Source organism: Pristiophorus japonicus, chromosome 2 (assembly GCF_044704955.1).
Source record: "Pristiophorus japonicus isolate sPriJap1 chromosome 2, sPriJap1.hap1, whole genome shotgun sequence".
In the NCBI taxonomy this organism is placed as follows: domain Eukaryota; kingdom Metazoa; phylum Chordata; class Chondrichthyes; family Pristiophoridae; genus Pristiophorus; species Pristiophorus japonicus.
In genome coordinates, this window is record NC_091978.1 from 313,840,890 (window position 1) to 313,865,791 (window position 24,902).

The 24,902-nt window shown below is 42.8% G+C and overlaps 1 protein-coding gene across 1 annotated transcript in view; it reads right to left on the minus strand.

Annotated features, from left to right (window-relative positions):
* Positions 1–1,527: 1,527 nt before the first annotated feature.
* Positions 1,528–24,902, minus strand: part of ppid (peptidylprolyl isomerase D) — a 48,446-nt gene continuing 25,071 nt past the window's right edge. The window contains exons 5-10 of the mRNA XM_070871780.1: positions 15,222–15,344; positions 11,086–11,192; positions 6,954–7,113; positions 3,259–3,345; positions 3,049–3,091; positions 1,528–2,928 (exon numbers count right to left, since the gene is read on the minus strand). Of these exons, the coding sequence (XP_070727881.1) occupies positions 2,840–2,928; positions 3,049–3,091; positions 3,259–3,345; positions 6,954–7,113; positions 11,086–11,192; positions 15,222–15,344 (609 nt within the window). The 3' untranslated portion in view covers positions 1,528–2,839. The remainder of the gene's footprint in view (positions 2,929–3,048; positions 3,092–3,258; positions 3,346–6,953; positions 7,114–11,085; positions 11,193–15,221; positions 15,345–24,902) is intronic.

Genomic DNA, 24,902 nt, shown 5'->3' on the forward strand with positions numbered 1-24,902 from the left:
TGTAGTCCTGCAATTTTTTCTTCAGCTCCTTATTCCAATTCACCTTTAAAAGCCACGATTGAATCTGCCTCCAACGCTCTTTCAGGCAGTGCATTCCAGATCCTAATCACTCGCTGCGTAAAAAAGTTTTCCTCATGTCACCTTTGGTTCTTCTGCCAATCACCTTAAATCTGTGTCCCCTGGTTCTCAACCCTTCTGCTAATAGGAACAGTTTCTCTCTATCTACACTGTCTCGACCCTTCATGATTTTGAACAATTCTATCAAATCTCCTCTCAACCTTCTCTGCTCTAAGGAGAACAACCCTAGCTTCTCAAGTCTATGTAACTGAAGTCCCTCATCCCTGGAACCATTCTTGTAAATAGTTTCTGCATCCTCTCTAAGGCCTTTACATCCTTCCTAAAGTGTGGTGCCCAGAACTAAACACATTACTCCAGTTGAGGTCAGACCAGTGATTTATAAAGGCTCATATTCATTTCCTTATTTTTGTATTTTATGCCTCTATTTATAAAGCCCAGAATCCTGTATGCTTTTTTAACCACTATCTCAACCTGCCCTGCCACCTTCAACTATTTGTGCACATAATTCCCCAGGCCTCTCTGTTCATGCACCCGCTTTAGAATTGTACCTTTTAGTTTACATTACCTCTCCTCGTTCTTCCTACCAGATGCATCACTTCACACTTTTCTGCGTTAAATTTCATCTGCCACGTATCCACCCATTCCACCAGTCTGTCTATGTCCTCTTGAAGTCTATCACTATCCTCCTCACTGTTCACTATACTTCCAAGTTTTGTGTCAGTTTCAAATTTTGAAATTGTGCCTTGTATACCCAAGTCATTAATATATATCAAGAAAAGCAATGGTCCTAATACCAGCCCCTGGGGAACACCACTATATACCTTCCTCCATTCCGAAAAACAACTGTTCACCACTACTCTGTTTTCTGTCACTTAGCCAATTTTGTATCTATGCTGCCACTGTCCCTTTTATTCAATGGGTTTCAACTTTGCTGGCAAGCCTATTATGTGGCACTTTATCAAAGGAACTATATGAACATTATTCACAGTGTAACATACTTGATATTCATTCTTCTCTCTGAACAAGATGACCCGAGGAGCTGATAACTAATGGGTGGGGTTGGTGCCAGGGAGTGCGTTGTCCCACCTTTTCAACCAAACGTAGTGTAGGAAAGGAAGAGAAAGTGGTACAACTAAATAGTGCCTGTAAAAAAATATATATTTTCAGAATGAGTTGGTAATTAATTTTTTTGTAAACCCACTGGGTGGTGCAGTTAGACATTGGTCTTTCACCACTGGGACCTGGGTTTTAGGCACCCCTCCTAATATTCTTCGGCTTGGAGTCAATTTCAATGTCAAATCACCACTTAGTGCATGATGTGAGAAACAAGCTTCTACTGGATACAAGGGTGAAAGATACTCAATTACTGAGGGAGTTGTTTTAAGATAACATGCACAAATTTAGTCAAGAAAGAGTTATGCTTCAATGGAGTGTTCAGACCTCAAAATACAATTCTAAACTAAGCAAGTCCTTTATTGAAAAGACACAATTTATTTGTTTATGCAATATATTGTATTATGGTATACATTTAGCAGATGTATTGGTTAGAGTTTATATTGGTACAGTCAGCAATAAACATTTTTCAGTTCAACTTCTTCTAGTAAACAATATACATCAGACTAGAGGACAAAACACACATCAGCATCAACTTATGCTTAGTTTGTATTTAAGAAAATATAACATGTATGGGCTTAATTTGACTTTAGAAATAGTCTTAAATACTGATGGCCTAAATAGCAGGCTGCCAGAAGGATGTAGTCATCATCTGTCATTTGTAAGAAATGCATTTAGTTTTGGAATGGACTGTAAATCAATTATAGCAATACTTGTAAATAAAGAATAATTTGGTATCAAATTTGACCCCTTACTAAACCACTTGTATCAACCAAACAATATTTTCCTTGCTGAAATGTGGATAGGGTACAATACTTCTCAGTGTTACTGTGATTATTGTAAAGTGTTTATACGCTGTTTTGTGTTTTTGCAGAAAAACAGAAAAGTGAAAAGGTACAGGAGTTGAGAAGCAGGTACAATGCTCAGCATAATGTCATTTACAAAGACAATAAAGCCGACAGCAGATGAACAGCCGCAAGAGCAGATTGTGAAGTCAGTTTTTCAATAAAAAGGGTGGATTACTCCTCTTGTGCTCCAAGCATAACTAGAATGTTGGAATTGAATTGCTATTCATCTTTAATATTCAATCAATTTACAACTAAATTGGGTCAAAACTCTAGGACAAATTCTGTGCCAATAGTGTATGTACAAATTTTAAACACTGTCCCCCATTTATGTACTAAATAAACACAACTTAGAAGCCATATATAGTGTAAACCTTTGCAGACCGTTGAAATCTTACAATCACAAATTCAAACGTAGTCGTAAGTTATTTATAAAAACAAAACAATTCTTCAAAGTCAAGAACAGTGACACACATATTACTTCCTCCGTGCATTTACTAAGTGAAGAATTCTATAAATAGAAATTATCAACAGATCTGGTAAGGATAAACAGTTCAGACTTTTAATATCTGAGATCTTTAACAGCTCCACTACAACAGACATTTGGAAGTACAGTGTTGGCAGCACAGTTGAATCTCAACATTTGTCCACCCTCTAGTCTCTGTAGTTTCCTTAAACAATGTACACTTTGTCTGTGAAGCAGACTACATACTCAAACAAACAACCCAACACTGTCCTCAGAAGATTAAGACAGAAAACAGCAGCCCAGAGGGCTGTTTAGAAGTATAAACAAAATCAACTTATCAAGCAAACATTTTTGCATAAGTTGCCTTTTCCTTCTCTTTCTGTTCCTTTATCTTTTGTTTCACTCGGAGAATTTCACTGTTTATAGCTGCAAGAGTATAAAAAGGAAGCAGGCTTAAAATTTGTGAGCCAAGGAGATTCCCAAGTTATTTTCCCAGTTATTCTTGTATGTACTGGAAGCAAATTTACTAATGATTATATAACTAACCTTTGTCTTCAGGTGTAATTTCTTGAGCTTTCTTAAGATCAATCTATTTAAAAACAAAAATGTAAATCACTCACATGTCATACAGGTAATTTCCACCTCCTCAACTCTCCCATGGATTTATTCCAACTCACTAGCATCCTTTGTAAATTTGATGTTACAGAATATTAAAGAAAGATACACCAATCATAAGAATTTAAGATGTTACAATACCAGTGCCTGACTGTAATCCTTCTTTGCTTGCCAGGCCTGAGCCCTTCTGTAAAGTGCCTTTGTGTTTGATTGATTAATGTCAAGAGCCTGTCAGAGAAACAAATTATGTTAGATAAGAGATCTGTTCCCAATAGTATTTGCTAAATATTCTGCTTTGCAGTAGTTGTAAAAACAGGGCAAGCAAATCTAATTTCACTTTTTTCCAAACCCAACAAGTCGGCAGCTAACCATTCAAGTTTCCACACAGAACGCCACTGATACAAGTGGCAGGAACAAAATGAGATAGCTAGGCCCAGTCGTCACTTGGCAGTTATGTGTGCTACTCATGACTTCTCTCAAAATCCAGATAATAGTCATATCATAGAATCATAAAATGGTTACAGCACAGAAGGAGGTCATTCCATCTGTCAACCCCGTGCTGGCTTTCTGCAAGAGTACTTCAGCTAGTCCCACTCTCCCGCCCTTTCCCCATAGCCCCGAAATGTTTCTTCCTTCAGGTACTTATCCAATTCCCCTTTGAAAGCCACGATTGAATCTGCATCTACCACCCTTTCAGGCATTCCTCATGTCGCCTTTGGTTCTGCCAATAACCTTAAATCTGTGTCCTCTGGTTCTCGACCCTTCTGCCAATGAGAACAGTTTCTCTCTATCTACTGTATAGACCCCTTGTGGTTTTGAACACCTCCAATCAAATCTCCTCTCCACCTTCTCTGCTCTAATGAGAACAAGCCCAGCTTCTCCAATCTATCCACGTAACTGAAGTCCCTCATCCTTGCAACCATTCTTGTAAATCTTTTCTGCACCCTCTCGAAGGCCTTCACATCCTTCCTAAAGTGTGGTGCCCCGAATTGAACACAATACTCCAGTTGAGGCCGAACCAGTGTTTTATAAAGATTCGTCATAACTTCCTTGCTTTTGTACTCAATACCTCTATTCATGAAGCCCAGGATCATGAAGGCTTTCATGCTAATATATTACCCCCAACCCAGTGAGCTTTTATCTTGTGCAGTAACCTTTTATGGGGCACCTTATCGAATGCCTTCTGGAAATCCAAATACACTGATTCCCCTTTATCAACCCTGCTCGTTACATCCTCAAAGAACTCCAGCAAATTTGTCAAACATGATTTCCCTTTCATAAAACTATGCTGACTAGGCTTGACTGTATTATGTTTTTCCAAATATCCCGCTACCGCTTCCTTAATAATTGACTCGAGCATTTTCCCAACGACAGATGTTAGGCTAACTGGTGTATAGTTTCCTGCTTTCTGTCTCCTTTTTTAAATAGGGGTGTTACATTTGCGGTTTTCCAATCCACCAGGACCTTTCCAAAATCCAGAGAACTTTGGTAGATTACAACCAATGCATCCAGTATCTCTGCAGCCACTTGGGATGCAAGCCATCAGGGTCCAGGGGACTTGTCCACCTTTAGTCCCATTATTTTACTGAATACTTTTTCTTTAGTGACAGTGATTGTTTTAAGCTCCTCCCTCCCTATAGTCCCTTGACTATCCATTATTGGGATGATTTTAGTGTCTTCGACCGTGAAGACAGATACAAAATATTTGTTCAAAGTCTCTGCCATTTCCCTGATCCCCATTATTAATTCCCCAGTTTCATCCTCTAAGAGACCAAAGTTTACATTAAACTACTCTCTTTCTTTTTATATACCTGTAGAAGCTTTTACTATCTGTTTTTATATTTCTTGCTAGTTTACTCTCATAATCTATCTTCCCTCTATTATTTGTTCAGTTTAAAAATATCCCAATCCCCTGGCCTCTCACTAATCTTGGCCACTTTGTATGCCATTGTTTTCAGTTTGATACCATCCTTTACTTCCTTAGTTAGCCACGGATGGTATTCCCTTCCCAAAGTCTTTCCTTCTCACTGGAATATATTTTTGTTGAAAGTTATGAAATATCTCCTTAAACATCTGCCACTGCTTATCAACCGTCTTACACTTTAATCTATTTTCCCAGTCGACTTTGGTCAACTTTTCATTGTAAAGGATGTACATGCCACTTAAACGGGGAAAAACTAGTACACGTGGAGCGTCCGAAATGCAGAAACTTCAGGACTGAGGCCGTTCCGGATTTCGGGTATTTCCGGATTTCAGAACGTCTTCTGACATCCCAAATCCGGAAACGCCCAGGCCGAGGTTTGGGTTTTTCCAGATTTCGGACCGTCTATCCGACATCCCGAAACCGGAAACGCCTGGGCCGAGGTAAGGGGGGGTCCAAGGTAAGGACCGGGGGTGGGGGGCGGCAGAGGTAAGGAGCGGGAGGTCAGCGAGCAGGGTGGGGCGGGTTTGATGGTTCCCGGTTCAGCAACATTAGCTGCGGGTCGGGGGTTCTGGGTTTGGCGGCCAGGGAAAAATCTGTGTTGAAGACCTGCAAAAAAAAGTGCAGGTAAAGTTTTTATTTTTAAGTTCTTTTTCAGCAGTTAATTCAGTTTAAAAAAATGTCCAAAAATATCCGGATTCCAGATCATTTTCCAGATGACCCCGCCACGGATCGGCCCAGTGTCCGGAACATTCCGAATTTTGGAACTCCGGATTGCGGATGCTCAACCTGTAAAGTGAAGTTAAAATATCTAGGGCAAATCTGAAATTTGTAACAACTGGTAATTTGTCATTTTAACATTGACTTGAGTAATTTCAGACCTTAATTATAGCTTCCACTTTCTTCATGGCTAGGAATGCTGGCATTAAGGGATAGCTGTTTCTATAGTTTGGGGAGAGAGAATGGGGACGGGTGAGACAGGTCACTTGGGAGAGGACTCCTGAGTCTGAACTTTGTGCTGGTAGTAGAGTTTGTACCCTCTGTGTTGGCCTGCTTTTCTTCTCAAGTCATTTGATCTGGTTCCAGTTCATTAGTTTCTCCCGTTTCAATTCCATTTCTAATTTACCCACCACTGCGTCAACTATTCACATGTTCTTTGTCTTTCTTTTGTCCTTAATTTAGATTATGATGTTCCTATCCTCTCAGGTTATCATCACTTCAGCTATTTAACTGCCTGCTTTTCCCCCCCAAAACAAAAAAATTACTGGTCATCCTACACATACTTTCCCCCCTCTTCTTTGTTCAGCTCCAAATTAAATGTTGTCCATTTCAAATTTTCTCAGTTCTTATGAAGGGTTACACCCAAAATATTACTGTGTCTGTTCTCTCCATAGATGCGTTTTCAGTGTGTTTTCAGTATTTGCAGGGTATTTTTGGTTTTATTCAAAATGGCTTTGCATGTTAAGTCAAAAAAATGCTTCATCCCGGGAAATGGCCCTTTATAAGCTGAATTTAACTTTACAGCAAAATCATTACTTAATTTAAAACAAAAATTCTTCCGGACCACATAGATAACAGTCCTAAACTGCTACAATCATATAAAACAAAAAAATACTAAATAGCTCAACTCTTCAATTAAAAATCTCTACACTATTTAATCAGAGTTCCAAAAGTGTTAATTTTGTTAATCAGTTGCACTTCATAAAATACAATATTCTTCCAACAACATATCAATGTGTTTTTACATCCATCAAAAGTACAAAAACTCCTAGTTGTATTCTGAACACAGCCCTGGTTCTGAAAATTAATTTGAGCCATTCTATCTTGGTCCATATCATAATCAAATATCCCAATATTTTAGCAATGACTTCACTCAATAAAGTTTTACATTTTTAATGAAAGATCGGACACTAACCTCATCACAGCTTTCAATGGCTGCGGTCCAGTCAGATTGCTTCAGCTTACATGCTGCGATATTCAGATTACAACTTAGCGCAACTGATTCCAGTTTAACAGTGTCCGACTTCTCTGTTGATTCTTCTGCATCAATTTCATTTCTTAAAGTGGCTACGTACCTTTATGGGAAAATTTGTAAAAGTTTAAAATCTTACTCAGTTTGGCAAGATAGGAGTTCCTTGCAGGGAGATGGTAGTATTGGCAAAATCAAACACTCATATTGCCAAACTAAAATTCCTCACACCCCCAAGTAACTGTCAGCCTTTAAAAACAGTTGGTTGTAATTTTCCCCAATACTCCACTTCATTTTCTGTAGTGCTCTCTGCCACCCCCAGCAAACAATTTACTCCCTTCCCCTTCTGCAGGGGTACAGTTCAACGGGTGCCTTATGCTACTGTACCGAAATAGCCAATTGTGAGCCTCAACTCAGTATCACGAATCTATACAACCACCGGGATATCTCCGTCAAACTTGATGCTTTACTCACCCTAACACTCACATGCAAACTTCAAGCAGCTGTCACTGGATAGTGAAACATAGTGAGAATCCTGACTGATCGTCACCCCACTTAACATATACCAGGGATATTGAAGTGAACTCTAGCCACTCTCACTGACCCAGCTAACTCAATGACTGAGGACTGAATAGGAGACCTACCTGGTCAGTATGGCTCTATCAGAACTATCAGGAAATTTTGCGTTTTTATTTTAAAAGATGTAAATTATACACTCAAATCCCCACTTTAATCAAATTTACATTAAAAACCCACAGATAGCCTCCAAACTTTCTACACGCATCAGGTAGGGAAGATAGATTTCACTGGATTTGAGAATCCATATTAGTGATACTTCTAGAATGTGATCTGATAATGTTCAAGAACTTTGCCATTTATAAAGGACTTGTACTCCTCCTCCCCGCCTTCCCCTCCCCCTCCTCCTCCTTCTTCCCTTCTTCCCTTCTTCCCCTCCCCCCTCCCTCCCTCCCTCCCTCCCCTCCCCATTTTGCAACTCAAGTAGTAGATTTAAAAGATAATGGCACGGATTTTGCAGTAATATTACAGGGTAAATCTGATAGCAACTTCTGGTGTCTCACATGCACAGTTAAAGATAGAAATCCAGAAGTTGCTGTCAGAGATATCCTGCTCCTCCAATGGGTACGCTGTTGCCGATAGACTCGGCAGTGAAATCACAGCAACATGAACTTCTTGTACTTACCCACTAGTTCCGCACTAAATATGGCTGAAAATGTTAGAGCTAGTGCATTCAGGGGTGAGTTTTTAATGGCATAATAAGCTGATAATTACTGAACATCTCTCTGCCCTGAAAAAATAATTTTACAAGTGTGGAGGCTCATTCCCTGAAAGGAAAATGAATGTGAAGATTTTTTTTTAGATAAAAATTATCTCTTAACTCTCTCCCTTAATCCCATCTGTATTTCCCAATCTTGATATTTCCTGGTTTGGACTCTGCGGGGCCGAAAATCAGGGTTACTGCCTGTTTGCGGCGGAATCCCGTGGCCGCCGCTTTGTGGTCAACTGGCCGCGGGGTCGGGGATTTTTCGTCCTTTCCCCATTTCCGCCCCGTTGCTGCCGACCACCGCAAGCGCATTATAAAAGCGTGCACCGCCGCTATCCCTCACCTCCATTTCATTCTGGCGGAAATTCAGCAAAAGAAAAATCAATGCCCCGCTTTTTCTATTGGTGCACCTCGTCTCGTTCTCTCTCTCTCTCTCTCTCTCTCTCCGCCCGTTGGAGCAGGAATTAAAGGAGGGCCAACTTCCATGTCAGCCGGACTATTGTGCCCCCGGGTTCGGCTGGGCCACCAACAGGCAGCTTGGCAACCCCCTCTTAGGTACCAGGCCGCTGGCCCAACCGAAACCCTCTGTTAGATCTCTTAATTTCCAATGAAATACGAACTCCGATGGTAGTTTTAACTTCTTTATTTTGGCAGAGAGCAAGCAGCTGCTGGCTGATTGCCAGTTCCTTTGTCTTACTGAAACCACATGGTCAAAATGGCTGTATTTATACTGGGTTCAATTTACAGAAAAGAACTCGCCTTCTTTGACCTTATTGGCTCAATTAATAGTCTTTTAACGTTTTAATTGGCTCGCTACCCAAGGTCTGAAAATGTCAAGTTGATTGATGACTTAATGCAATGTGGCCTGTGTTTTTTCACAGCCTGTCTAAATGAGCCTGTTTGAATACTCTATCACCCTCCTTGGTGGCCCAGTGGGCCAAAGTTTAAAAATGTCCAATTCTCTCCCCTTTAACGAGGGGAGAGAGTGTGGTGACACGCATGCACTGTGATGTCACCACCGCTCCACCACTGATTGACAGCGGCAAAGTCCCGATCCCGTCCCAACTTCAGCCACTCAGCCTCACTTGCCGCTGCACTTCCGTCCCCTTTATGACCAGCTTTCGGTCCAACGGAAAAAACCTTCAAAGACTGAAAATTGATCGGATGGCCGCTTCCACGCTCCCGGCAATAAAAACAAGTAAGAAATCAGAGGTGCGCCCACTTTCTTGCGGACCTGAATTTCGGCCCCTGCCAATATCAGTGAGGATTGTTCAATCTGATTGGTTGAAGAGCCTCGCTCACATACAGAGCGGATTACCTGTGGAGGCCGCCACACTGAAACAGACACCGGATTAATGGAAATCGCCGCTAACAGCGAAAACTGTTTCTTCACCACCTAGAGCAAAGGGCCCGATTTTGCTGTAGCAGAGCACCCAACACCATCTGCCGTTCGTTAAGAGTTGCTCCTATATGCTTTAGCTCAAAATATTTTGCCCACAAGAGCTGATAATGATGCAGTGAGATAAAAAGGGCATCTGGGAGCCGAGTGAACAGAGAAATCAACAGGGCTCTCCTTAACCAATCAGGATGAAAGACTGTGATACAGGTACAGCGTCCAAAATACGGAATGTTCTGGAATCCAGACCGATTGGTGGCAGGGTTGTCCGGAATCCGTAAAATGTTCCGGAATCCGGACCCTGCCAACCTTGAGGTGACGCCACTGCCCGATCTCGGGCCTCACCTCGCCACTGCTGCTGCCCGACCTCGGGCCTCGCCTCACCACCCCGCGCTGCAGCCCGACTTCAGGCTTCGCCGTGCCGCCCCTCGGCGGGCCCCCGCCCGAACACCTCCCCATCGGCAGGTCCCTGCCCGAACACCGCCTCTTCAGCGGGGCCCGCGCAAACATCTGCCCCTCGTTGGGGCCCTGCCCGAACACCTCCATTGCGCTGAGGCCCCGCCCGAACACCACCTCTTCGGTGCGGCCCCGTTGAAATATCTCCTCAGCGGGGCCCCGCATGAACATCTCCTCTTCGGCGGGGCCCGCCCGAACAACTCGACGGCGGTGAGGCCCCGCCCGAACACTTCCACGGTGGCACCCGCCCCCCCCACCTCCCTGAACAGCTCATCGATGAGCACCCCCCCCTCCCTGCCATTCCGAAATCTGGAAATACCCGAACCTGAGCTCGGGTGTTTCCAGATTCATGACGTCAGAAAGACATTCCGGATTTTGCGTTTCACTGGATTTTGGAACGGCCTCGGTCCCAAGGGTTCCAGATTCGGGACGCTGCACCTGTATATACATAGGAAAGTTTGAGAAGGATGGCGAATTAAAGGAGGGGAATTCAATGTCAAATCAGGTACATGGAGAAATAAAGAGAATATAAATGAGACAGAATGGAAAAGTAAGAAAAAAATAATTTTAAATTTGACAATTTTAAATCTTCCTGAAAAATGTAAAACCTGAAGGAATGAGGCTCCACGCTTGTATTGGTTCACTTTCAGTGCTAGAGAAGTCATTACCACTTATCACATCAAGCGTACCTAACTTTGTGTGGCAAATTTAATGGGCAATTACAGCAAGTTCCTAAAAAATAAACAGGCAGGCTAAGGGGAAGATGCTGTTTTCGCAAAGCGAACCACAGTGCGGCACAACTCAACCAGCAACTTTTGGATATTTGACTTTAGCTGTGCATCTGCTCCTCGCCTGAAGTTGCTGTACCATTGACCCATAAATAACAGAGAGCACCATTAGCCTTGCTGTTATTTCGTCAGCACATTCTGGACTACGGTAGCTACCTTAAAGCTTTGGTGTACTTCTTGTCTGCCATTGTCCAGTCCTGGGATTTAAAGAAGTTATTTCCAAGATTCTTTAAGTCTTCTGCAATCCGTACAATTGTATCAACCTGTTTAAATAGAGATATAAAAAAAAAGCTATGCAAGTACAGTTTATGAAAATACATTGATAATCAGTGTGTGTTGTTGAAGTAAAGGGGGAAACCTTACATGCTATCCTATTTTTTATTTCAAATTACTGTTAGTTATTTTTTTCCAACCTAACCCTTATAGCACTTTTAAACTGCTGGGTCACCTCTGACAGCATGGTGAATAAAGACAACCCTGTAACAGAGGACCTGGCAGGCATGCCACCAAAACCCTTCTGGAGTGGCAGTTTCATCAGTCATCTTCAATAGAAAAACCAGCCAAGTTAAATGGCTTCTGCACTTCTCAGCCCAATTAATCTTGCACCATTTTTTCCCATTGGTGGCCTTGCATAAATTTTGTGTTTTCAATCCGCCACACAGTATAAATGGGGCAAATTCAACAGCATGGGAACCAACCCAAATACAGAACTACTTCTGTAAAATGAAAGCAGCATTAGTCTAATTATTATATGTAGCTTTTTATTGCATATCTAAACACCTAGCTCCGAGAGCGCAACCCTAAAATCTACATTGTTGCGGTTGGTAAGATTGGTGAACCCTAAAATGCCTGATCAAAGATGGTAGGGTGATCGCACAGCTACTAACACTGAAGCACTTTTTAAATGCTTCTAATAACTGAACATAAAAAAACTTGGATTTTCAATGCTTCCAAATTGTGCAACAAACGGGATTATTAAACCCTATTCTACTCTCTTGTCCCCCCCCAAAAAATACACATTTTCCGTACGTTGTTCTCAACTTCCAGAAGGCATTTGATAAATTCCCACACAAGAGACTATTAACTAAAGTAGAAGCCCATGGAATTGAGGGCAAATTATTGACTGGTTAGGAAATTGGCTGAGCGGGAGGAGATAGGCAGTAAGGATAATGGGCAGGTACTCTAATTGGCAGGATGTGACTAGTGGTGTTCTGCAGGAATCCATGTTGGGGCCTCAACTATTCACTGTATTTATTAACGACTTAAATGATGGCATAGAAAGTCATATATCCAAATTTTCCAATGACACAAAGATAGGTAGCATTATAGGCAGTGTAGATGAAAGCATAAAATTACAAAGGGATATTGACAGATTAAGTGAATGAGCAAAACAGTGGCAAATCTATATTAACGACTTGGAGGAAGGGACCGAGTGTAACGTAGCCAAGAATGCCGACGATACAAAGATGGGAGGAAAAGCAGTGTGTGAGGAGAACACAATAAATCTGCAAAAGGACATAGACAGGCTAAGTGAGTGAGCAAAGATTTGGCAGATGGAGTATAATGGCAGAAAAAAAATCAAAATGCAAGTTATTATTTAAATGGAGAAAGATTGCAAAGTGCTGCAGTACAGCAGGACCTGGGGGTACTTGTGCATGAAACACAAAAGGTTAGTATGCAGGTACAGCAAGTGATCAGGAAGGCCAGTGAAATATTGGCCTTTATTGCAAAGGGGATGGAGTATAAAAGCAAGGAAGTCTTGCTCCAGTTGTACAGGATATTGGTGAGGCCACACCTGGAATATTGCATACAGTTTTGGTTTCCATATTTACGAAAGGATATACTTGCTTTGGAAGTAGTTCAGAGAAGGTTCACAAGGTTGATTCCAGAGATGAGGAGGTTGACTTATGAGGAAAGGTTGAGAAGGTTGGGCCTCTACTCATTGGAATTCAGAAGAATGAGAGGTGATCTTATCGAAACGTATAAGATTATGAGGGGGCTTGACAAGATGGATGCAGAGAGGATGTTTCCACTGATGGGGGAAGACTAGAATTAGAGGGCATAATCTTAGAATAAGGGGCCACCCATTTAAAACTGAGATGAGGAGAAATTTCCTCTCTCAAGAGGGTTGTGGATCTGTGGAATTCACTGCCTCAGAGAGCTATGGAAGCTGGGACATTGAATAAATTTAAGTCAGAAATAGACAGTTTCTTAAACAATAAGGGAATAAGGGGTTATGGAGAGCGGGCAGGGAAGTGGAGCTGAGTCCATGATCAGATCAGCCACGATCGTATTAAATGGCGGAGCAGGCTCGAGGGGCCATATGGCCTACTCCTGCTCCTATTTCTTATGTTCTTATGTAAATGGATTCCAATGTAAGCAAATGTGAAGTCATCTACTTTGGAGCTAAAAAGAATATAACATGGTACTTTCTAAATGATGAAAAGCTAAAAACAGTGGAGGTCCAAAGAGACTTGGGGGTCCAGGTACATAGATCATTAAAATGTCATGAACAGAAAATAATCTAAAAAGGTAATGAAATGCTGGCCTTTATATCTAGAGGACTAGAAAAAAAGGGGATAGAAGTTATGCTGCAGCTATACAAAAACCTTAGTTAAACCACACCTGGAATACAATGAGCAGTTCTGGGTGCCACACCTTAGGAAGGATATATTGGCCTTGGAGAGCGCGTAGCATGGGTTTACCAGAATGAAACCCGGACTTCAAGGGTTAAGTTATGAGGAGAAATTACACAAATTAGGGTTGTATTCCCTAGAATTTAGATGGTTAAGGGGTGATATGATCGAAGTTTTTCATATATTATGGGGAACAGATTAGGTTGATAGAGAAACTATTTCCCCTGGTTGGGGATTCTAGAAATTTGGGGCATAGTCTAAAAATTAGAGCCAGGCCTTTCAGGAGTGAAATTAGGAAATACTTCTATACATAAAGGGAGGTAGAAGTTTGGCACTCTTCCGCAAGCGGCAATTGATGCTAGGTCAATTGTTAATTTTAAATAGGAGATTGATAGCTTTTTGTTAACCAAACATACTAGGGGATGTGGGCTAAAGGTGGGTATATGGTAATAGGTCACAGATGAGCCACAATCTCATTGAATGACGGAACTGGCTCAAGGGGCTGAATGGCCTACCCCTGTTCCCATGAATTCTGCACAGTCAGAATTTAAAATAAATACAATTACTTTGCATGCCAGTCTGCAATTATTCTACAGTAAACCTCATTACTTAAGCAACAATGTCAACTTGGTTCCATCACAATGTACTGAACTTGTACAGAACAGTGTGTGCTTGTGCTGTATTTATTTCAACAAATCCATCAGAGCCAGAGAGCATTACTGGAAGAATTCCACAGTAGTAATGTGGCATTTTTACTGTGTTTGTTCCTACAATCGAGTGGTGATTTTGGTAATGTTCCAAATCCTACAATTTCAAAAACGTGGTTGTGCCAGTCAAAACCAGAGGCCCAATTCAGGGCACCTTCATTTCAATTGCCCTCAACAGCACACTGTGGTTGGCCCAAGAAAAACACAATTGAAGTGGGAAGATAAGGTCAGTTCTTCTTCTTCCTTTCTTACCTTCCTTAGTCAAGAACAGAGACATTGGAGGGCAGGCGGCTCTGCAATTTAACCTTATTATTTATCGTACACAGACTCAGCATATAGGCCACTACATTCTAGATCAAGACCAAGCATTCAACCTACCAAGTTGTCCAACACAAGGTCACTTTATAAGGTCCAGTGAAACGTACTTCTCTTTGGTCCTATGCAACAAATTTATAGATGAAGCAGAAACAAATAAAGGGGTGTGAATTCTCCTGATGCCTCAGTAGGTAAATGGTATTCTACTGAGCTGTGTGGATCAGGAAGGCCCCAAGTTCAATTCAGGGTGTGTGCTCAATTCGTGATTTTCAGCCAGGGTATTAATAAGGACATTTAATTGGTCTCAGTGCCACTTAGCTAAGGAGGGGAGATGAGGCTCCCATTCACAATTGCCATCTGGTGACATCCACAAAACAGTTGTAGGAGAAAAGGATCAGACATGGATTTGATACTTCTTCCTACTTCAGTCAAATAGTCTTTCAACATTCTCAATTTAGATTTGCACATGAAAAGCAGCTACTTAGATGAGATACTGGAGGAGTGCCAACATCCGTGGAACAGAACCCCAGCGTTCCTTTAGATGAGTGGAGAACTTTGGAAGAAAAAAAGTTAGTTATACAGCTTCCCAAGCAAAATCATCTGGAAGAGGTCAGGGAAACCATAAAGTACTTACATCGTTCATATCCTCATCAATATCCTCTGGAAAGTCCGGGTATGCATCCCCTGATCCATCAGCAGGAGCTAGACCACAGTCATCTCCTTCTTTAATCTCTCCACAGTGTTCTATAATACATTGCTGCCAAAAATAAACACACCATTAGTAAATAGCCGAGGAAACCAAGATTCTGTACAGGTTAAGGTTTACAATGTGTCAGGAATATTTAGTAAATAAAAGCATCTACTTTTATCACAGCCTCAAATATTTCCACTTCTTTGTTTCTTGTCGAACATGACAAAATAAGGCCAGCTTATTGTATTATGTATTAAAAAGTTGCACTGTATTTTTCCTGGAAAATATTGTGCCTATATTATATACAGGTACAATATCCCGAATCCGGCTGTCCAAAAACTGGAATTGTCCGAAAACCGGACACTTTTGAGGCGACCAAGATGACATCGGGCGGCGAGGGACGAGGAAACCAGTAAAAAAATGCAGCACCGGGGGGCCGTGAGAATCGACGAGGAGTGTAGAAGATCGGTGGACGGCGAGAAGCGGAGGATCGGCAGGCGGCGAGGTGCGCCAACATCGAGGTCTGAAATCCGACAAAATCCGAAAACCAGCACGGTCTCGGTCCCGTGGTTCCGGATTTCAGACGTTGTACCTGTATATACACATACTCAGCAATGACACATCAATCAATTTGATTAAAGTGATTCTGGCAAAGCAGACCTCACAGAGAGACACGCTGGAGAGCCGATTCTTGTTTAAAAAATTTAAAGGTGGCAACAAGAAAAAATGCATTGAGGGCCTCACAGGCATAATTTTTTAACATACAGCGTACGGAGGTGAAAAGATAGTGTTGCAGTACAGAATGTTTGCAGACATGGTCCAGTGAACTGGCAATTCCCAACATGCTTGGTGAGAGCATAAGAGAAAACTATTCGTGGAGCATCATAGAACCATAGAAGTTTACAGCACAAGGAGGAGCCCACAGTCCATTGTGTCTGTACCAGTTCTTTACTAGCGCAATTCAAAGCTAAACCCACTGCCCTGCTCTCTCCATGTAACCTGCGACTTCCTCAGCTTCAAATATTTATTTACTTTTCTTTTAGAAGCAGCAATAGTCTCTGCCTCAAAGACTCAGTGCCAAAGCTTTCTATACTCTAATCATCCTGTAAAGAAATTTCTCCTAATCTCTATCCTCACTCTCTGTGATAATGCTAATTTGACAAACCCCCCTTCATTACTTACTCCCCAACTGGAGAATAGTCTTTCTCCATGAACGCGTTCATAACCCTTCATAATTAAAAAAAACCTCAATTAAATGTCCTCGAAGCCTTCAGCATCTCAATTTTCTCAACTATAATTTTCCATCTCTGCCATCATCCAGGTGAATCGACACGACACGCTCGCTATGGATTAAGTGGTCTCTAACAGAATGTCCAAAACTGCAAAATATCTCATTCTTGCATTAATTTATCATGACTTCTTTACTCGTGTATTCTATACCCCCATTTATAAAACTCAAAGCACTGTTAGCTATTTTTTCTGGAATAATAAACCTGCACTTGCACTTTGAGAATTATGTATTTGAACCCATGTTCATCCATACCGGTTCTGGGGGAGGTGGGACCAGTACAAACCGGAGGGTCTGCACCTGGGCGGGACCGGAACCAATGTCCTAGGGGGTGTGTTTGCTAGTGCTGTTGGGGAGGAGTTAAACTAATATGGCAGGGGGGTGGGAACCTATGCAGGGAGACAGAGGGAAATAAAATGGAGTCAGAAGCAAAAGATAGAAAGGAGAATAGTAAAAGTGGAGGGCAGAGAAACCCAAGGCAAAAGGGCCACATTACAGCAAAATTCTAAAAGGGGCAAAGTATGTTAAAAAGACAAGCCTGAAGGCTCTGTACCTCAATGCGAGGAATATTCGGAATAAGGTGGACGAATTAACTGCGCAGATAGCAGTTAATGGATATGATGTGATTGGCATCACGGAGACATGGCTTCAGGGCGACCTAGGCTGGGAACTCAACATCCAGGGGTATTCAACATTTAGGTAGGATAGACAGAAAGGAAAAGGAGGCGGGGTGGCATTGCTGGTTAAAGAGGAAATTAATTCAATTGTAAGGAAGGACATTAGCTTGGATGATGTGGAATCGGTATGGGTGGAGCTACAGAGAATACCAAAGAGCAGAAAACGCTAGTGGGAGTTGTGTACAGGCCATCAAATAGTAGTAGTGTGGTTGGGGACAGCATCAAACAAGAAATAAGGGATGTGTGCAATAAAGGTACGGCAGTAATCATGGGCGACTTTAATCTACATATTAATTGGACTAACCAAACTGGTAGCATTGTGGTGGAGGAGGATTTCTTGGAGTGTATTAGGGATGGTTTTCTAGACCAATATGTCGAGGAACCAACTAGAGAGCTGGCCATCCTAGATAGGGTGATGTGTAATGAGAAGGGACTAATTAGCAATCTTGTTGTGCGAGGCCCCTTGGGGAAAGAGTGACTATAACATGGTAGAATTCTTTATTAAGATGGAGAGTGACACAGTTAATTCAGAAACTAGGGTCCTGAACTTAAGGAAAGGTAACTTTGACGGTATGAGGTGCGAATTGGCTAGATTAGACTGGCAAATGAGACTTAAAGGGTTGACGGTGGATAGGCAATGGCAAACTTTTAAAGATCATATGGATGAACTTCAACAATTGTACATCCCTGTCTGGAGTAAAAATAAAACGGGGAAGGTGGCTCAACCGTGACTAACAAGGGAAATTAAGGATAGTGTTAAATCCAAGGAAGAGGCATATAAATTAGCCAGAAAAAGCAACAAACCTGAGGAATGGGAGAAATTTAGAATTCAGCAGAGGAAGACAAAGGGTTTAATTAAGAGGGGGAAAATAGAGTACTAGAGGAAGCTTTCCGGGAACATAAAAACTGACTTGCAAAAGCTTCTACAGATATGTGAAGAGAAAAAAAATTAGTGAAGACAAACGTAGATCCCTTGCAATAGGATTCAGGTGAATTTATAATGGGGAACAAAGAAATGGCAGACCAATTCAACAAATACTTTGGTTCTGTCTTCACGAAGGAAGACACAAATAACCTTCCGGATGTACTAGGGAACCGAGGATCTAGTGAGAAGGAGGAACTGAAGGACATCCTTATTAGGCAGGAAATTGATGGGATTGAAGGCCGATAAATCCCCGGGGCCTGATAGTCTGTATCCCAGAGTACTTAAGGAAGTGGCCCTAGAAATAGTGGATGCATTGGTGATCATTTTCCAACAGTCTATTGACTCTGGATCAGTTGCTATGGACTGAAGGGTAGCTAATGTAACACCACTTTTTAAAAAAAGGAGAGAGAGAAAATGGGTAATTATAGACCGGTTAGCCTGACATCAGTAGTGGGGAAAATGTTGGAATCAATCATTAAGGATGAAATAGCAGCGCATTTGGAGAGTAGTGACAGGATTGGTCCAAGTCAGCATGGATTTATGAAAGGAAAATCATGCTTGACAAATCTTCTGGAATTTTTTGAGGATGTAACTAGCAGAGTGGACAAGGGAGAACCAGTGGATGTGGTGTATTTGGATTTTCAAAAGGCCTTTGACAAGGTCCCACACAAGAGATTGGTGTGCAAAATCAAAGCACATGGTATTGGGAGTAATGTACTGAAGTGGATAGAGAACCTGTTGGCAGACAGAAAGCAGAGTCGGGATAAACGGGTCCTTTTCAGAATGGCAGGCAGTGACTCGTGGAGTGCCGCAGGGCTCAGTGCTGGGACCCCAGCTCTTTACAATACACATTAATGATTTAGATGAAGGAATTGAGTGAAATATCTTCAAGTTTGCAGATGACACTAAACTGGGCGGCGGTGTGAGCAGTGAGGAGGACGCTAAGTGGCTGCAGGGTGACTTGGACAGGTTAGGTGAGTGGGCAAATGCATGGCAGATGCAGTATAATGTGGATAAATGTGAGGTTATCCACTTTGGGGGCAAAAACATGAAGGCAGAATATTATCTGAATGGCGGCAGATTAGGAAAAGGGGAGGTGCAACGAGACCTGGGTGTCATGGTTCATCAGTCATTGAAAGTTGGCATGCAGGTACAGCAGGCGGTGAAGAAGGCAAGTGGTATATGTTGGCCTTCATAGCTAGGAGATTTGAGTATAGGAGCAGAGAAGTCTTACTGCAGTTGTTCAGGGCCTTGGTGAGGCCTCACTAGGAATATTTTGTTCAGTTTTGGTCTCCTAATCTGAGGAAGGACATTCTTGCTATTGAGGGAGTGCAGCGAAGGTTCACCAGACTGATTCCAGGGATGATTGGACTGACATATGAGGAGAGACCGGATCAACTGGGCCTTTATTCCCTGGAGTTTAGAAGGATAAGAGGGGATCTCATAGAAACATATAAGATCCTGAAGGGACTGGACAGGTTAGATGCAGGAAAAATGTTCCCGATGTTGGGGAAGTCCAGAACCTGGGGACACAGTCTTAGGATAAGGGGTAGGCCATTTAGGACTGAGATGAGGAGCAACTTCTTCACTCAGAGTTGTTAACCTGTGGAATTCCCTGCCGCAAAGAGTTGTTGATGCCAGTTCATTGTATCTTTTCAAGAGGGAGTTAGATATGGCCCTTACGGCTAAAGGGATCAAGGAGTATGGAGAGAAAGCAGGAAAGGGGTACTGAAGGAATGATCAGCCATGATCTTATTGAATGGTGGTGCAGGCTCGAAGGGCCGAATTGGCCTACTCCTGCACCTATTTTCTATGTTTCTATACCCTTCAGAATTATGAAGAATTTGGATGTGCTGGAGATACTTTGAGGTTCAGTCGTGCCAGTCACTTCCTTCAGTGGCCTTTGTTGGAATTGACTAACTGCCCTAAATCTATTTGTATATCATCATGACCCAGGGATGTAAAATAGCATCCCTCACAATCTAAAAGAAACTCTCATCTGCTGCACGTTTCTTCAATCTCTCTGAAGGCAAACCAAGTTAAACTAGGTTGAGCAAAGCTTGGTTTGAATCATTAAGCTGCTTTATTCCACAATAAAGCAAATGCACGGAGTAATAGTTATGATCAGATTGGCCTATTTCAAATCAATACAAATTGACTCCACAGGATATGAAAAGTAATGGACAAGTGACACTATCTCACTTTGGCAGGTTGCCTACAGCTCAAGGCAGGTTAGACTAACTGGTGTGTAGTTACCTAATTTATCCTTCTTGAACAAAGATGTTTAGATTCAAGTGGAACATAAATTCTTAAACTAACAAGAAAATAATAGGCAGACACACTCAAGCAAGCTACTTTCTGAGAGAGGTTTAATGTCAGTTGAGGAAAGGAAGCAAAACAAATTTGTTAAAAAATAAGCAGTTTTAAGTTACTAAAGTAACCAGTAACTTTTCACTCCACAGCCAGATAGGAACATAAGAACATAAGAATTAGGAACAGGAGTAGGCCATCTAGCCCCTCGAGCCTGTTCCGCCATTCAACAAGATCATGGCTGATCTGGCCATGGACTCAGCTCCACTTACCCGCCCGCTCCCCGTAACCCTTAATTCCCTTATTGGTTAAAAATCTATCTATCTGTGACTTGAATACATTCAATGAGCTAGCCTCAACTGCTGCCTTGGGCAGAGAATTCCACAGATTCACAACCCTCTGGGAGAAGAAATTCCTTCTCAACTCGGTTTTAAATTGCCTCCCCCGTATTTTGAGGCTGTGCTCCCTAGTTCTAGTCTCCCCGACCAGTTGAAACAGCCTCTCTGACTCTATCTTGTCTATCCCTTTCATTATTTTAAATGTTTCTATAAGATCACCCCTCATCCTTCTGAACTCCAACGAGTAAAGACCCAGTCTACTCAATCTATCATCATAAGGTAACCCGCTCATCTCCAGAATCAGCCTAGTGAATCATCTCTGCACCCCCTCCAAAGCTAGTATATCCTTCCTTAAGTAAGATGATCAAAACTGCACGCAATACTCCAGGTGCGGCCTCACCAATACCCTATACAGTTGCAGCAGTACCTCCCTGCTTTTGTACTCCATCCCTCTCGCAATGAAGGCCCACATTCCATTCACCTTCCTGATTACCTGCTGCACCTGCAAACTAACTTTTTGAAGGATTCATGCACAAGGACCCCCAGGTCCCTCTGCACCGCAACATGTTGTAATTTCTCCCCATTCAAATAATATTCCCTTTTACTGTTTTTTCCCCCCCCCCCCCCTCCAAGGTGGATGACCTCACATTTTCTGACATTGTATTCCATCTGCCAAACCTTAGCCCATTCGCTTAACCTATCTAAATCTCTTTGCAGTCTCTGTCCTCTACACAACCCGCTTTTCCACTAACCTTTGTGTCATCTGCAAATTTTGTTACACTGTACTCTGTCCCCTCTTCCAGGTCATCTATGTATATTGTAAACAGTTGTGGTCCCAGCACCGATCCCTGTGGCACACCACTAACCACCGATTGCCAACCTGAAAAGGACCCATTTATCCCGACTCTCTGCTTTCTGTTAGTTAGCCAATTCTCTATCCATGCTAATACATTTCCTCTGACTCCGCGTACCTTTATCTTCTACAGTAACCTTTTGTGTGGCACCTTATCGAATGCCTTTTGGAAATCCAAATACACCACATCCATCGGTACACCTCTATCCACCATGCTCGTTATATCCTCAAAGAATTCCAGTAAATTAGTTAAACATGATTTCCCCTTCATGAATCCATGTTGTGTCTGCTTGATTGCACTATTCCTATTTAGATGTCCCGCTATTTCTTCCTTAATGATAGCTTCAAGCATTTTCCCCACTACAGATGTTAAACTAACCGGCCTGTCGTTACCTGCCTTTTGTCTGCCCCCTTTTTTAAACAGAGGCGTTACATTAGCTGCTTTCCAATCCGATGGTACCTCCCCAGAGTCCAGAGAATTTTGGTAGATTATAACGAATGCATCTGCTATAACTTCCACCATCTCTTTTAATACCCTGGGATGCATTTCATCAGGACCAGGGGACTTGTCTACCTTGAGTCCCATTAGTCTGTCCAGCACTACCTCCCTAGTGATAGTCTCAAGATCCTCCCTTCCCACATTCCCGTGACCAGCAATTTTTGGCATGGTTTTTGTGTCTTCCACTGTGAAGACCGAAGCAAAATAATTGTTTAAGGTCTCAGCCATTTCCACATTTCCCATTATTAAATCCCCCTTCTCATCTTCTAAGGGACCAACATTTATTTTAGTCACTCTTTTCCGTTTTATATATCGGTAAAAGCTTTTACTATCTGTTTTTATGTTTTGCGCAAGTTTACTTTCATAATCTATCTTTCCTTTCTTTATTGCTTTCTTAGTCATTCTTTGCTGTCATTTAAAATTTTCCCAATCTTCTAGTTTCCCCACTAACCTTGGCCACCTTATACACATTGGTTTTTAATTTGATACTCTCCTTTATTTTCTTGGTTATCCACGGCTGGTAATCCCTTCTCTTACCGCCCTGCGGGGTAATTTACCGCCCTGCGGGGGAGCAGATAGCGCTTCTGCAGCAGCAAAAGTGACATCAGGATGGTGTGTTGCCTCCCTGGTGCAAGGGTCAATGATGTCACTGAGCGACTGCAGGGCATTCTGGGGAGGGCAGGGGAACAGCCAGTGGTTGTGGTCCATATTGGTACCAACGACATAAGTAGAAAGAGGGGTGAGGTCCTGAAAGCTGAGTTTAAGGAGCAAGGAGTAAGATTGAAAGTCAGGACCTCAAAGGTGGTAATCTCGGGATTACTGCCAGTGCCACGTACTAGTGAGGTTAGAAATAGGAAGGCTAGTCAGATAAATACGTAGCTGGGGCATTGGTGTAGGAGGGAGGGCTTTAGTTTCCTGAACAATTGAGACCGCTTCTGGGGTAGGTGGGACCTGTACAAGTCAGACAGGTTACACCTCAACAGAGACGGGACCAATGTTCTCGCGGGTGGTTTTGATACTGCGGTTGGGAGGGCTTTAAACTAGCTTGGCAGGGGGATGGGAACCCAGGAGAGGGCTCTGAGCTAGTTAGAGTGGGTGATAGCTCAGATGAACAGAACTCCAAGAAAGAATGCAAAAGGCAGGAGGCAACAGAGCAGAGTAGCACTGGGATAAGTGTAAGCCACGTGACAGGAAGGGACTATATGCATGAATATAAAGGGGTTGCGGGAGGGGTCAAAACTAAAAATCATGGTTTAAAAACTAGTTTAAAACACTTTACCTAAACGCACGCAGCATTCGAAACAAAGTAAATGAGTTGACAGCACAAATCATTACAAATGGTTATGATTTGGTGGCCATTACTGAAACGTGGTTGCAGGGTGGCCAAGACTGGGAATTAAACATACAGGAGTATCTGACAATTCAGAAAGATAGACAAGAAGGGAAAGGAGGTGGGGTAGCTCTGTTAATAAAAGATGATATCAGGGCAGTTGTGAGAGACGATATTGGCTCTAATGAACAAAATGTTGAATCATTGGGCCCAAGTTTCCACATGATTCGCACCTGATTTTTAGGAGCAACTGGTGGAGAACGGACTATTTTAGAAATCGCAATTCTCCACATTTTTTTTTCTGCAGTTCTAGTCAGGTAGAACAGTTCTACTTTAGAACAGAATTTTTTCTTCAAAAGGGGGCGTGTCCGGCCACTGACGCCTGATTTGAAAGTTTCCACAGTGAAAATGTACTCCAAACTAAAGTAGAATGGAGCCAGTGAAGATTTTTGTAGAACTGAAAAAACCTGAAAAAATCAGGCGCAGGTTACAAATTAGGCGTCCAGAACGAGGTGGGGGGGAGGGGAACTCATTAAATTCAACAATAAATCATTATTTATACTTCTACAAATAAATCCAACCTGAATAAACATCTATAAGCCAAGAAAAGATTAAATAAACCATCTTCCTACCTGTGTGAAAGTGCTTCAGCCAGGGAGAATTCTGCAGCCGTTCGTGCCGCTGAGCAGGAGGGGAGGGAGGGAGGGAGAGAGGGGGGGGGGGGGGGGGGGGGGGGGGGGGGAGGGAGAGAGGGAGGGGGAGGGGGTGTCGGGTCGGGTCTGGTCGGCGGGGGTGGGGGGGGGTGGGGAGCGGGTGTCGGATCCAGTCGGGGGGGGGAGCAGGAGCTGGCCGTGGGAGGAGCCTTATTCACGCAGCCCCAGTGAGGCCATTCAGCCAGGGCTCGGGGCTGCGTGCTTCGGGCCCCTCCCACACAGTTCGGCGCCTGGAGCTACTGCACTTGCATGCCGACTGTAGCGTGCATGTGCAGAGGTCCCGGCACTGTTTTCAGCGCAGGGACCTGGCTCCGCCCCCCCCACAGCTCGCGCTGGCTGCGCCGTGGGCCAGAGGACCTGTAAGTAGGTGGAGAATACCGAGGAATTTTTTAGGCGCCGTTTTAGGCGTGAAAAACGGGCGCCCAGCTCGGAGGGGCGCCATTTTTTTTCTTGTGGAAACTTGGGCCCAATGTGGGTGGAGATTAGAGATAGTAAGGGGAAAAAGTCACTGGTGGGCGTCGTTTATAGGCCCCCAAATAATAACTTCACGGTGGGGCGGACAATAATCAAGGGAATAATGGAGGCATGTGAAAAAGGAACGGCAGTAATCATGGGGGATTTTAACCTACATATCGATTGGTCAGATCAAATCGCACGGGTTAGCCTTGAGGAGGAATTCATAGAATGGATA